We start from the raw sequence: 14,430 nt of genomic DNA, 5'->3' as shown, positions 1-14,430 counted from the left end.
TCCCTCCCCCCCTGCCCCGCTCCCTCCCCAGTTTCAAAATTCCCATGAATCATCAAATTCCACCCAGTAGCTCTTCCCAGGAACCTCACCTCACTGACAAAGCTCCTTTGAGGACTTTTTCTGTGTAATAATAGATTATATTCTTCAGGACTGTGTCTCCTTTGAGAAACTCATCTTTAAAAATATATGTGGCCAGGCACGGTGGCTCAAGCCTGTAATCCCAGCACTTTGGGAGGCCGAGGCGGGTGGATCACGAGATCAAGAGATTGAGACCATCCTGGTCAACATGGTGAAACCCCATCTCTACTAAAAATACAAAAAATTAACTGGGCATGGTGGTGCGTGCCTGTAATACCAGCTACTCAGGAGGCTGAGGCAGGAGAATTGGCTGAACCCAGGAGGCGGAGCTTGCGGCGAGCCGAGATCGCGCCATTGCACTCCAGCCTGGGTAACAAGAGCGAAACTCCGTCTCAAAAAATATGTGTGTGTGTGTGTAGCCTTTTTGTTATTATTTAATATACAGAGTCTTGCTCTGTCACCCAGGCTGGAATTCAGTGGCTTGACCTCGGCTCACTGCAGCCTCCACCTCCCAGGGTCAAGCAATTCTCTGCCTCAGCCTCCAAAGTAGCTGAGACTACAGGCACATACCACCAGCTAATTTTTGTATTTTTAGTAGAGATGGGGTTTAACGACATTGGCCAGGCTGGTCTCTTAACTTCTGACCTCATGATCTGCCCACCTTGGCCTCCCAAAGTGGGATTACAGGCATGAGCCACTGTGCCTGGCCAAAGCTTTGTTTTTAATACTAGGACTTTGCTGGACATGTACATCTCTGTTTTCAATTTCAGCTATATTTTTGTACACTCTACACCCCCTCATAAAACATGGCACCATAACATGCAAGGAGCATTGAAGCAAGGCTTGTTCAGCCCGTGTCTGTCTCTGACAGTCACGTAGTTCAGTGAGTAGAGACAGGGAATCCTCCTCAGTGTAGTCAGCTATTACACGTTCTCAAATCTATTTATATTTTCAGTTCCTACCTTATCTGTGGGCGAGGGGGAAACAAATTTCACATGTGGATTACTCTCAGTTCAGATAATTCTCCCTTTTACCTGTTCCAGGACAGCTTCTGTATACTTTCAGTGTTGCTGCTTTGGTCAACTTAGAAATTTGGTGAAAATATAACTGTTTACCCTTTCTATGACCTTAATAACAGTGCAGGATATTTCCTTCTGATAATCTTATAAAAAGTTCTGATGTTTAAGCTCATTCTTGAATGTGGAATATCTGTGTAATGTGTTCATGGTCTCCAGGTGCAGGGCTGGCTGCTCATCTTTCAAGAGTACAATATACACCTCTGGGCTTGGCACACGGTGGGCACGTATTGCTCAATAAATGCTGCCAAATGGAGGCATATGTTTTGTTTGAAATACAGTGAATGTTTCACACATCACTTACATGCTGCACATACCTGTGTTCTCCTCTTTTTCAGGCTATCAGCTGTACTCTGAACTGTAGTTGCCAAAGTTTCAAACCCGGGAAAATAAACCACCGTCAGTGTGAGCAATGCAAACATGGATGGGTGGCCCATGGTAACTTTATTTTTCACCCTCTCTTGGCCTGTAGTGTTACCTCTAAGTAACTTACAGTTATTCAGGAACTGATTTAAAATCTAAGAATGACAAACTCACTAGTAAACTAACTAGTAAGTTACTAGTATGTTCCAGGTAATAGGCTAAGATTCAAAGAGTCTTGAGTCTTAACTACTCTATATGGTCAGTGTCTTATTAACCTCCAAAATAAATAAATAAATAAATAAATAAATAAAAAGTAAAGATGTAGAAACTGGTGCTTCAGTGGTATCATTCTGTAATGATGGAAATGTTCTGTTCTGTCTAATACTGCCTCTAGCCTAGGGTTGCCAGATAAAATACGGAATGCTCAGTCAAATTTGAATTTCAGATAAACAACAGAAAATGTTTTAGCCTAGATATGTCCCAATGAATATTTTTAGTATACATATATCCTACCCATTCATTGTTTATCTGAAATTTATATTTGGATTTAACTGGGTATCCTATTTTTTTATTTGCCAAATCTGACAACTCTGCAGTAGCCACTACTGAGTACTTGAAATGCAACTAGTGTAATTGAGGAATGGAGTTTTTAATTTTATTTAATTTTAATTCATTTTAATCTAAATAGCCATATGTGACTAGTGGCTATTACATTGGATAGCATGGCCTTAGGGGGGGTTAATTTGTCAAGCCCCAAAACTAGCAAATGTCAAGCCCCACAACTAATGCTCAAACCCAGATCTCTTGAGATTCCCAAGCCCAGATTCTTCATCCCAAGACTCTATGCTTCCTGATTATCCATCCTCTTGATTATGCATGTGCCACCTCAGTTTTTTCCCCCTTTCCTTGTTTCTTTGTTTGTGACTATTTCTCTCCTTAGCAAGGCCACAAGAAAGGGATTAAAGTCTCAGGCCAGTTCATTTATCTTAGAAGTTCCTATAAATAATTTGAAGTTTCGTAGCTATAAGGTATTTAATCATTTGTATATTCATGTATTTTCTGTGGAACAAATAACCAAGAATTAGTCCTAAACTACTTTTTTTGCAGTGCTTCTCTTACAATTAGAACTTTTCAAAATGTCATTTTCTCAATTTGATTTTTCAGCTCTAAGTAAGCTAAGGATTCCCCCCATGTATCCAACAAGCCAAGTGGAGATTGTCCAGTCCAATGTGGTGTTTGATATTAGCAGCCTCATGCTCTATGGGACCCAGGCCATCCCCGTTCGCCTAAAAATCCTACTGGACCGGCTCTTCAGTGTGTTGAAGCAAGATGAGGTTCTCCAGATCCTCCATGCCTTGGACTGGACCCTTCAGGATTACATCCGTGGCTATGTGCTGCAGGTACAGTAACCATGACCACTGTCCTCCTAGGGTGTTTCTGAAATTTTTGCCCATATATCTGAAATAACCCTGTTACCTCCCAATACTACTGCCCTTGGCGGCCATCTTTCCCTTTAATACTTTTTCTAATGGCCTAAGCCCCTACCTCATGTTCTTGGGGGGAGTCCAAGGCTTTCCCTCAAAATATCTATGAAGCTTTAGAATATGGGAGTATTATATATTCTCTGATTTGGCTTTAACTAAACTACCTCTTCCACTATAAACCAGTTGCCCCATTTCAAGTGCTGCCTCCACGTCTTTCATTAGTCCCAAACTACTTACTGACACAAGATGCTGTTTGTCGGCCATGTGTAGTGGCTCATGCCTGTAATCCCAGCCCTTTGGGAGGCCAAGGTGGGTGGGTCACAAGGTCAAGAAATGGAGACCATCCTGGCCAACATAGTGAAACCCCATCTCTACTAAAAATACAAAAATTAGCTGGGTGTGGTGGCATATACCTATAGACCCAGCTCCTTGGGAAGCCGAGGCAGGAGAATTGCTTGAACCCAGGAGGCGGAGGTTGCAGTGAGCCGAGATCATGCCACTGCACTCCAGCCTGGTGACAAAGTGAAATTCCATCTCAAAAAAAAAAAAAAAAAAGATGATGTCTGTATTAGATTTTACTGAGAGTTTGGGAGTGAGAAAGGGAACTTACAGAACCACTCAGCAAATAATGTATCATTTCATGGCACACCTTCCTGTTCTTTAAAGCCTTCTGCCATCTCACTGATGTTTTTCCTTCCTAGGCTCTATTTTTTATGATATTTCTGTGTTCATGTATGCATTTGCTTATTCTCTCTCTCTCTCTCTGTATATGTATATTTGTATATATATGCTTCTCCCTCCTTCCCTCCCTCCCTCCCTATACCCCAGTTTTCTTTTGGCCTCTTCATACATTCTCTTCTTTACTCGAGTATTCCAAGCCCTTAATCCTCTCTGTCCTCTTTATTTTGCAGATTATTTTACCTCTGTTCCCAGATCATGCTATGAGTGTGTAGGCCTCATGTTTCATTTCCAAAGAGGCCATCAAAGTGTTTTTAGAAGCAAATAACATGTTTCCTGAAATGAAACATCATTCCTTTAAGATATGAAACAGCTACAGCATTGTATTTTCTTGCCATTACACTAGAAAGTGTCAAATTTTGGTAAAAATTTCAATGAAATGGGAGGCCGACATATTTCCAAGACCATCATAGATGTCAGTCTACTGAGGTAGGCAATGTAATTAAAATGAACACTAATAACAATATAGACCTAGATCCTCTTCTAATAATCTTAAGAGTTAGGTATATTATCCCCATTTTCAATCAGAAAAACCAGAGACTCAGAGTGCCTCAAAATCATGCTGAAAGTCATTTCACTAGTATGTGGCAAACCCAGAATTTGTACTCACTTATTTTTAACTCAAAAGCCGATAATCTTTCCCTGTAAAAATGTTTGCTCACCTCTAGTGCAGGACCCCCAGCAGACTAGAAACGACGATTTATGTAGAGTAGCATTATGATCTTACATTATGACATAGATCAATATTTAATGATCCTAATAATCTTGCTTTCTAGTGTTAGGATTAAAAATATGGAATCAATTACCTTGAACCTCTAGTGCATGAAAAATTTATGATGTTACATTGTTCAAAACTCTTACATGCACTGTGAAAAATCTCAGTAGGCCATCAAATACATGTTCTATGATAAAATATTTATTGTAGTTTTGGGAAAAGTTAGGCCTTGCTACAGTTTGAAAGATCTCCAACACTCGAGTGTAATTACAGCTCTGCTTTGTGAACATGGGCAATAGATCAATACAGGTTCATTTGTTTTCTGATGTTAGTTGCTTAGGAAGATTATTAAACTTGCAACAAATGAATACTTGAAATATATCTAGGCCTGATTGTTTCATCTATCCTCTTTAGATAAGGAAGCTGCTATTGTTCAAATGATACATATTTTAATTTAATAGGGAAAATTATTATGTCTAATGCAAGACAACCAATTGGTCTGAAATGAGGTGAAAAATAATTACCACATTTCCCTTACTTCAGCTTAAGTAATATTTTATTTCTCTCTTTTACACTAATTGTAACACTACTGCTTATATATGTGCAGCTTATGTTCTGCACAAAGCTTCTGGCCTGGGAGAGTAGGGTGTACAGAGACTAAACTCTCCAAAGCCCTGCGTTCATCTTTTCCTCATATATACAAAGGTATTCTATAGTCTAGTGTACTACATTTTTAGAGAAAAGGATAAAGAGTTGTAAATTGATCACACTAATAAAATCTGGTTTGGGTTTAGGATGCATCAGGAAAGGTGTTGGATCACTGGAGCATCATGACCAGTGAGGAAGAAGTGGCCACCTTGCAGCAGTTCCTTCGTTTTGGAGAGACCAAATCCATAGTTGAACTCATGGCAATTCAGGAGAAAGAAGAGCAGTCCATCATCATACCACCTTCCACAGCAAATGTAGATATCAGGGCTTTCATCGAGAGCTGCAGCCACAGGAGTTCTAGCCTTCCCACGCCTGTGGACAAAGGAAACCCCAGCAGTATACACCCCTTTGAGAACCTCATAAGCAACATGACTTTCATGCTGCCTTTCCAGTTCTTCAACCCTCTGCCTCCTGCACTGATAGGGTCACTGCCTGAACAATATATGTTGGAGCAGGGTCATGACCAAAGTCAGGACCCCAAACAGGAAGTCCATGGGCCCTTCCCTAACAGCAGCTTCTTAACTTCCAGTTCCACACCATTTCAGGTTGAAAAAGATCAGTGTTTAAACTGTCCAGATGCTATCACTAAAAAAGACAGCACCCATTTAAGTGACTCCAGCTCATATAACATTGTCACTAAGCTTGAAAGGACACAGTTATCCCCTGAGGCTAAAGTGAAGCCGGAGAGGAATAGCCTTGGTACAAAGAAGGGCCGGGTATTCTGCACTGCATGTGAGAAGACCTTCTATGACAAAGGCACCCTCAAAATCCACTACAATGCCGTCCACCTGAAGATCAAGCATAAATGCACCATCGAAGGGTGTAACATGGTGTTCAGTTCCCTAAGGAGCCGGAATCGCCATAGCGCCAACCCCAACCCTCGGCTGCACATGCCAATGAACAGAAATAACCGGGATAAAGACCTCAGGAATAGCCTGAACCTGGCCAGCTCTGAGAACTACAAGTGCCCAGGTTTCACAGTGACATCCCCAGACTATAGGCCGCCTCCCAGCTACCCTGGTTCAGGAGAGGATTCCAAAGGCCAACCAGCTTTCCCAAACATTGGGCAAAATGGTGTACTTTTTCCCAACCTAAAGACAGTCCAGCCAGTCCTTCCTTTTTACCGCAGTCCAGCCACACCTGCCGAGGTAGCAAACACGCCTGGGATGCTGCCTTCCCTCCCACTGTTGTCCTCTTCAATCCCAGAACAGCTGGTTTCAAATGAAATGCCATTTGATGCCCTTCCCAAGAAGAAATCTAGGAAGTCCAGTATGCCTATCAAAATAGAGAAAGAAGCTGTGGAAATAGCTAATGAGAAAAGACACAACCTCAGCTCAGATGAAGACATGCCCCTGCAGGTGGTCAGTGAAGATGAGCAGGAGGCCTTCAGTCCTCTGTCACACAGAGTATCTGAGGAGCAGCACACACAGTCAGGAAGCTTAGGGAAGCCTCTCCTTGAAGGAGAGAGGCCCTGCCATCGTGAATCAGTGATTGAGTCCAGTGGAGCCATCAGCCAACCCCCTGAGCAGGCCACACACAACTCAGAGAGGGAGACTGAGCAGACACCAGCGTTGATCATGGTGCCAAGGGAGGTTGAGGATGGTGGCCATGAACACTACTTCACACCTGGAATGGAGCCCCAAGTTCCTTTTTCTGAATACATGGAACTGCAGCAGCGCCTGCTGGCTGGGGGACTCTTCAATGCTTTGTCCAACAGGGGAATGGCTTTTCCTTGTCTTGAAGATTCTAAAGAACTGGAGCACATGGGTCAGCATGCATTAGCAAAGCAGATGGAAGAAAATCGCTTCCAGTGTGACATCTGCAAGAAGACCTTTAAAAATGCTTGCAGTGTGAAAATGCATTACAAGAATATGCATGTTAAAGAAACACACACATGCACAGTGGAGGGCTGTAATGCTACCTTTCCCTCCCGCAGGAGCAGAGACAGGTAAGGCATCTGCTGGCAATCATTTTTTCTAAGGCAGTGGCTCTTAAACTTTAACATGCATCAGAATCACCTGGAGAGTTGTTAAAACACAGACTTCTGGGCCCCACCCTAGAATTTACATTTCATTAGGTCTGGGGTGAGGCCCAAGAGTTGGCATTTTTAACAAGCTACCAGTTGATGCTGATGTTACTATTCTGGGGGCCACAGTTTGAGAAACACTGTTCTATGAATTTTCATATTTCCATATGTTGGAAGTAAAAATTCATAAATTTTTACTTCCAAAAACCTAACCTAATTTGGCTGCAAAACCTGACCTAAAGTGATGTGAGGTTATTTGTAATCTTCTGTAATTCCCTTTTGTGTGGATTTATAAATACATATGTAGTACAGATAGTAATGGATTTATTATAGGACATTAACAATGTTTCATTATATGCATCATTTAGTAGTAGACTACTGGAATTAGTGGTTTCCAGTAAATAGGGAGTCTGAGAAATTCTGAATTCAGAAACACATCCAGCCCCAAGGGAATGGGATAAGAAATCATGAAATTCGGCCTGGTGCGGTGGCTCACACCTGTAATCCCAGCACTTTGGGAGGCCAAGGCGGGTGGGATCACAAGGTCAAGAAATCGAGACCATCCTGGCCAACATGGTAAAACCCTGTCTCTAATAAAAGCACAAAACTTAGCTGGGCATGATTTTGCATGCTTGTAGTCCCAGCCGCTGAGGCAGGAGAACTGTTTGAACCTGGGAGGTGGACATTGCAGTGAGCGGAGATCACGCTACTGCACTCCAGCCTGGCAAATGAGTGAGACTCTGTCTCAAAAAAAAAAAAAAGAGAAAAAAGAAATCATGAACTACTGGTCATATTAGCAGGTAGAGTAAAGCATAAATAATTGAATAGAGTGAGAAGGGAACTTTTAAAATTACTATTATAGCTTACCAAAACTTAACCCAGTTTCATTTGATAATATGAAATCCATAGAATAAAATATTTCAGTTTATTTCTAGTTACTCAGCTACATTTAAAAGGAAGAATCACTGCTTTATTGAAGGTTTTTTAAATATTAAGATATAAAAGAATAAAGGTGATTGGCAGGTGGTTTTAGGGATTGTGATTTCTTGTTGAAAGATCCTGAGTTTTCATGACAAAAACGTAGAGGCAAACTCTGGTGACAAAGTGCCTCGCCATAGAGCATATCTCATCACTGTGGGGATAGCACTGCTGTTACCATCTTGCCTGTGCTTTTCTTTATGAACTTGAGTCACTTAACCACTCTTCAGGTCACCTTCCTTCCAGCCTGTAAATAGAAGAGCAAGCATACCAGAAGATGGCCCCAGGAGGCTTATGGAAAAGATCAGCTGCCTTATGAAATGCAATATGATAAATACTAAATGGTGCACTGAATATTAAAATGCTACATTTGCAGAAACAAGCTTGACTTGAAGCAGTTCAACATGAACATTTAGTCCAAGTTTGTAATAGTTACCTAATTTGTTAAGACGGTGAAAAGGTACAGACTCCCACATGCATTCCTGGACATGGCTCATGAGAACATACTCATTGTCTTTAGCAAAGAGGATAGAGCACAGGAGATATTAGTTAAATGTTTATATTAAATCAGTGTTTCTACTGATAGGATATTGAACCAAACCACCAAGGTACCCTAATTAGTGAACCAGTCCTTCTCCTTTTGCCTCCAAGAGGAGGAGTGTTTGTGAATAAGCTGTTATAAAGAGACAGTTACATTGGTCATATTATCTTTGATATTTATGATACTGTTCTAGCCTACAGTATCTACTAAATTAGAAGGCACATTGGATTCAGATACTTTTTTATTTGATACTTATTTTTCATAGATTTAATATTTCCTTATGTTCTGACCTATTTGCATTAATAGATGAGCCCTTCCCAATCGCCACAACAGGAAAGCATTTTGCATTCTAAATTAAAACCGCTAATTCCAGTAGTCTAGAACTTGAAATGCATTTTACTTAGAATTTATGATTTAAGTGACAGTATTTTAAATAGGACTTTGTGGGCATGCCCAGACCTAACACCATTTCCCTCAGTCAGAGATTGAGAACTACATTGCTGTAGGGACAGCTAACTTCTTTTTGAGCCACTGCTACTGCCAGCAACAGTTAGCAAGACCCATCAGGAAGGGACTAGGACAGCACCCTGGATGCTTATTTACCCCATGAATATTAAGAACTTTCTATGTTAGGTGCTGGGGACATAACTCCTGCCCACAGAGGCCTTCTGTAGTGGGGGAGACAGACCAGAAACAGACAATTACAGTTGAATTTGATGACTTCTACAATGGAGGAAATGTAGGCTGTTGTGGGTACATGAGAGGGCACCTTGAGAAGTTAAGGAAAGCTTCCCGGAAGAAAGGGTATGTCTACAGCAGTAACTCTGAAACATTTTCATTTTATAACCCCTTTACAAATACTTAAACGTAAGGTTACTGAAGAGCTGCTCTCCATTTGGGTTATATCTATCAAAATTTATTTTAGAAATTAAAAAGTTATTCAACTTTATATATTAACATATGTTTATTTAAAAACTACATTTTCCAAAAGCAAAAATTTAGTAAGATGAGTGGCTTTGTTTTACATAAAAATGTAAAATCTCATTAATGTCTGACTTTGTAAAGACAACTAGATTCTCCTATCTGCTTCTGCATATGCTCTGTTGCAAAATCATGTCACATCGCCTCTGAAAAACTCCACTGTGCACTCATGAGACAATGAAAATGAAAAAGGCAAACAATATCTTAGAATTATGAGGCTTTGACTTCCAGAAATCCCCAAAAGGGCCTCAGGAACCACTAGGGGTGCTCAGATCACACTCTGAGAACCACTGGTCTCAACTAACCAAAATAGAAGCCAAGAGGAAGAGTTGGAGAGAGAGAGGTAGAGGTTGAAGGGAAGAGACGCAGACGTGGGCAGTGAGTACAGGATTAGCAAAGCCCTAGAGACTGAAAGCCTGGTACATGATTCACAGGGTTTTTAGAGTTGTAGTAGTTACTGGTCTTAGGGGACATGGCACTTCTAAGGCTTGAGAAGGGGGAGAGAACCCACAAGTTAGCTATTGGTATGCATGGAATACTCAGGAGTTGGGTATGAGGCCCAGAGGTTTGCTTTGTTGCAGTAGGGACCTTTCTGTACTAGGTTCCAATAAATGTGCTTGTCTTTCTTTTTAATCACCTGTATGTCAACCCAGTGTCTGGTTTTCTGCTGGCACATACCAGCCCCTTCAACCCAGAAGGCTGACATAATCACAGGGCAGAGTTGGAGTTAAGGGCTGCTTGCAAAGTATGTTATCTGGGAGTAAAATTCTGATTATGTCCAGAAAATACGTGTAAGGGAATAGAAGACAAAAATTGAACAGTAAATTTTATACATTTTATAAAACTTGATTAGCTTCCCACACACACGTCTTTGGGGATTTAGAAAATTCAATTCTTACTTATTTTGGTGAAGATGTTTTCCCCAACTTGACCCTGCCATACATTCTGATATGTATTGGGAGAGTATTTTCTCTATTTGGAATAATTGTCCTATCACATATAAGATTGTAACCCCCTTCGTAAGGATTGTTTTTTCTTGTCAAAAGTTAGCAGAGGATTTCTAAAGAAGAGCAACATTGATTTACAGGTTACTTCTAAATGATAACATATGACTAAAAGGCATGTGTCATAATAGATAGTCATTATCTGCCCTTCAAGAGTAATCATTGGGTAGAAGATTGGTGGTATGCTTATTCTGCTGCATTTGCAAAACTTCTGTCTGGTATAGGATAGTGAAACATTACAAATATGAACTAAACTACATGCACAATTCTAGCCAATCAGATTCTTGTAGAACTTGTAGAACTTTTAGGATGAAGTGTATGTCAGTGCTCTAGACCAATGCTATCCAATAGAAATACGATGCAAGCTTCACAGGAAATTTTAAATAGTCTGATAGCCACTGGAAAAAAGTAAAAAAAATAAAAAGCAGATGCATTAAAATTTAATAACATTTAATTTAGTATATCCAAAATATCCTTTCAACATATGACACTAGTCATATTTCAGATGCTCAGTACCCATGTATGGCTAGTGGCTATTATATTGGACAGTGCACTCCAGAAGGTAATAATTCCTGATTTCATTGAAATAAAGTCCTCTTCTTAGCTCCTTGTAGTTTGTGACCAGTTTTCTCCTGGGATCTCCTGGTTCCAGCATCCCAGTTAAACTGGTCTAGTGATGTAGTCTAGCCATTCTGGGAGACAGACCAGAAACAGACAATTACAGTTGAATGTGATGACTTCTACAATGGGGGAATGTTGCTATGGGCACATGGGAGGGCACCGTGAGAAATTAAGGAAAGATTCCTGGAAGAAGGGGTATGTCTAAACCAGTCTGCTTCTTCATATGCAGAAGCAGATATGAGCTCTGAAACAGTGAGATACAAAAGTACATCAGACAGACAGTGGAAATCAAAGAGAACTGCATATTTTCAGTTTCCAGACTGTCGGCTTTCCTGGTGAACACTAACTTCTGACAAGCAATGAACAACAGTGGGCCTGTATCCATTAAACAGGTGTTACATCTCATGGAGGCCTACCCCCTTATCATCAGTGCTCCCATACCACACGTTTTTCCTTGTATCTACCAAGTCTCTCCACTCAGAATGATGACTATTTCTAAAATAGACCAACACATTACTAATCATCTTTTCACTCTTGTAGACACAGCTCAAACCTAAACCTTCACCAGAAAGCATTGAGCCAAGAAGCACTGGAGAGCAGTGAAGACCACTTCCGTGCAGCTTACTTTCTGAAAGATATGGCTAAGGAAGCCTATCAGGATGTGGCTTTTACACAGCAAGCCTCCCAGACATCTGTCATTTTCAAAGGAACAAGTCGAATGGGCAGTTTGGTTTACCCAATAACCCAAGTCCACAATGCCAGCCTGGAGAGCTACAACTCCGGCCCCTTCAGCGAGGGCACCATCCTGGATTTGAGTACTACCTCAAGCATGAAGTCAGAGAGTAGCAGCCATTCCTCCTGGGACTCTGACGGGGTGAGTGAGGAAGGCATTGTGCTTATGGAGGACAGTGATGGGAACTGTGAAGGGCCGAGCCTTGTTCCCGGGGAAGATGAGTACCCCATCTGTGTCCTGATGGAGAAGGCTGACCAGAGCCTTGCCAGCCTGCCCTCTGGGTTGCCCATAACCTGTCATCTCTGCCAAAAGACATACAGTAACAAAGGGACTTTTAGAGCCCACTACAAAACTGTGCACCTTCGCCAGCTCCACAAATGCAAAGTACCAGGCTGCAACACCATGTTTTCATCTGTTCGCAGTCGAAACAGACATAGCCAGAATCCCAACCTGCACAAAAGCCTGGCCTCGTCTCCAAGTCACCTCCAGTAACAAGTTGGCAAACCAAGTATGCTCAGATAAGCTTTAGTCATAATTCAGGAATAAGGTAATCCAAAGAAATGGTTCTTACTGTTTAATATCCTTTGGGGCAAGTCAGGCAAAACTATTTGATTTGACTTTATAGTTTTCCACAGCAGAATGAGCAAAAGACAAACCTTGTGGGAAGATGACACTGGGGAAGCCTTTCCTATTATTTTTCTTAGCCCAAGAGGTCTTTCACTGTTAGAAGGAAAACTTGCAGAATTGCAGTTTTTCCCAGATTTGTTTACATATTTCCTGGGAAAGGTCCAGGTCTGCAGATCAACAGCAGTGGGCCAGGACCTGGGGGTGGCTTTAAATGAGGCTTGCAGTGTTAAGGGTCTTGGATAAGAAGTGTCCTGGGGAAGAAGACTCACCATGGACAAGATACCAGTCCCAACGATAGCATTTTCATTTCCTTCTTCAATGAGTTTGAGATCCAGACCTGACTTTAGAAGACTGACTGACTTTTTGAGACCATCCATGTATTTCCAGTGGATAATTGTGCCTCCCCTCAGCCCTGTGCCAAAGGTCTCATATGTTACCCCAGGTAGTTCAGAGGATTGGGTTGGCCTCTGATATTTTCCTTATTAATTCTTGTTCTGTAACATGCATTCAAGAAGCTGGGGGAAAATGTCTCATGCACTTAAATAACAGTCTTCAATTTAATTTAAAAATATTTTGATAATATTTAATTTGTGCTTATGTGGTATTTAGTGTGAGTGCAGATTTTGCACTGTATCACCTCTGAATCTCTGCTCAGAAGCAGAATAAGTGATGACCTAAATGTCAGAGTCACCGTTCATTTCATGTGGTGAACTTCAGAGTCTGTTCTTTTTGGTCACCTGAGGAATGAATGCAGGCATGATTTTGGCAGGACCATTTGTACATATTCTGCCATAGAGAATGTGGTTCTGATGGTTGCTGTGTATTTTCAGTATCACTGGATCTCTCAGTCTTCACCCTTTTATAAATTTATAAGATTAGGATGAACTTTTGAATTTACTTGGTAGAAAAAAAAAAGTAGGACATTATGCCATATTGTATGTCTTAATATTTAACTTATTGTGAAGTATATTCCACACTGTTATACACATTTTCCATTGTAGAAAGGAAGTTTAATCAGCCCTGTGGAATGAAACCATCTCCTGAAATTCATCATTTACAGTATTCTAAAAGCCTGTTTAGATACAAGGACATTGATTTTGTATTCAGAATTCAAGTTAACTACCTTTTAAACTTGTGGTTGATGTAAGTAATAAAAAACATTCTTAAAGAAAATTGAGGGTTAAAAGAGATATTATTCCTCTGAAGGCTGAAGAAAAGCCAACAACCTGTACCAATTATTTCAACTTTTTTTTTGTTTTAATAAATGTGACAACTTAAAACTTGTTTCTATTTAAAGTGAGATGTATCTTTCAACTGTTTTGTTACCCAACTGTTTAATATTCCAGTTTTCCCAAAGTGAAAAAATTTGTATACAAATGTTTTCTATGATTTAATAAAAATATATGGCACACCTTTTGTTTAAAAAGGCAAGCATTTGTAAAAATGGTTTTGTCTTATGGGCTGTGTTTTGTACAAGTGCATATGCTTATGCACACACACAGAGATGCATTATGAATTTGACAGAGCTGAAAACCCTAAAGGTTGGGGGCGGGGGTCTAGTGGACAGGGAGTAGCAACTACTGCCACATCTCAAACAAAAATTGCAGAAATTAATGAATTCAAAAAGAAACGAAGTGGTTACTTCATTGGCAGGAGGATCTGGGTGTGCTGATCTTTTACCAAGAAAAATACAGGCCAGGCACAGTGGCTCACGCCCGTAATCCCAGCACTTTGGGAGGCCGAGGCAGGCAGATCAC

The 14,430-nt window shown here is 40.8% G+C and overlaps 1 protein-coding gene across 3 annotated transcripts in view; it reads left to right on the top strand.

The window, feature by feature from the left end:
- BNC1 (basonuclin zinc finger protein 1) overlaps positions 1-14,104 on the top strand; it is a 28,966-nt gene extending 14,862 nt beyond the window's left edge. The window contains exons 2-5 of one of the 3 annotated variants that reach the window (XM_035303959.3): positions 1,493-1,592; positions 2,682-2,917; positions 5,249-7,110; positions 11,854-14,104. In XM_035303959.3, coding sequence (XP_035159850.1) covers positions 1,493-1,592; positions 2,682-2,917; positions 5,249-7,110; positions 11,854-12,538 — 2,883 coding nt within the window. In that variant the 3' untranslated portion in view covers positions 12,539-14,104. Of the gene's footprint in view, positions 1-1,492; positions 1,593-2,681; positions 2,918-4,033; positions 4,169-5,248; positions 7,111-11,853 lie in introns of those variants that run through there. The other 2 variants (XM_035303960.3, XM_054258290.2) reach the window with 2 other exon arrangements.
- The last annotated feature ends 326 nt before the right edge of the window (positions 14,105-14,430 follow it).

The sequence above is a fragment of the Callithrix jacchus genome, chromosome 6 (genome assembly GCF_049354715.1).
Source record: "Callithrix jacchus isolate 240 chromosome 6, calJac240_pri, whole genome shotgun sequence".
Classification (NCBI taxonomy): Eukaryota; Metazoa; Chordata; class Mammalia; order Primates; family Cebidae; genus Callithrix; species Callithrix jacchus.
The sequence above is the reverse complement of the archived record's forward strand: the minus strand, read 5'-3'. Positions and strand labels throughout refer to the sequence as shown.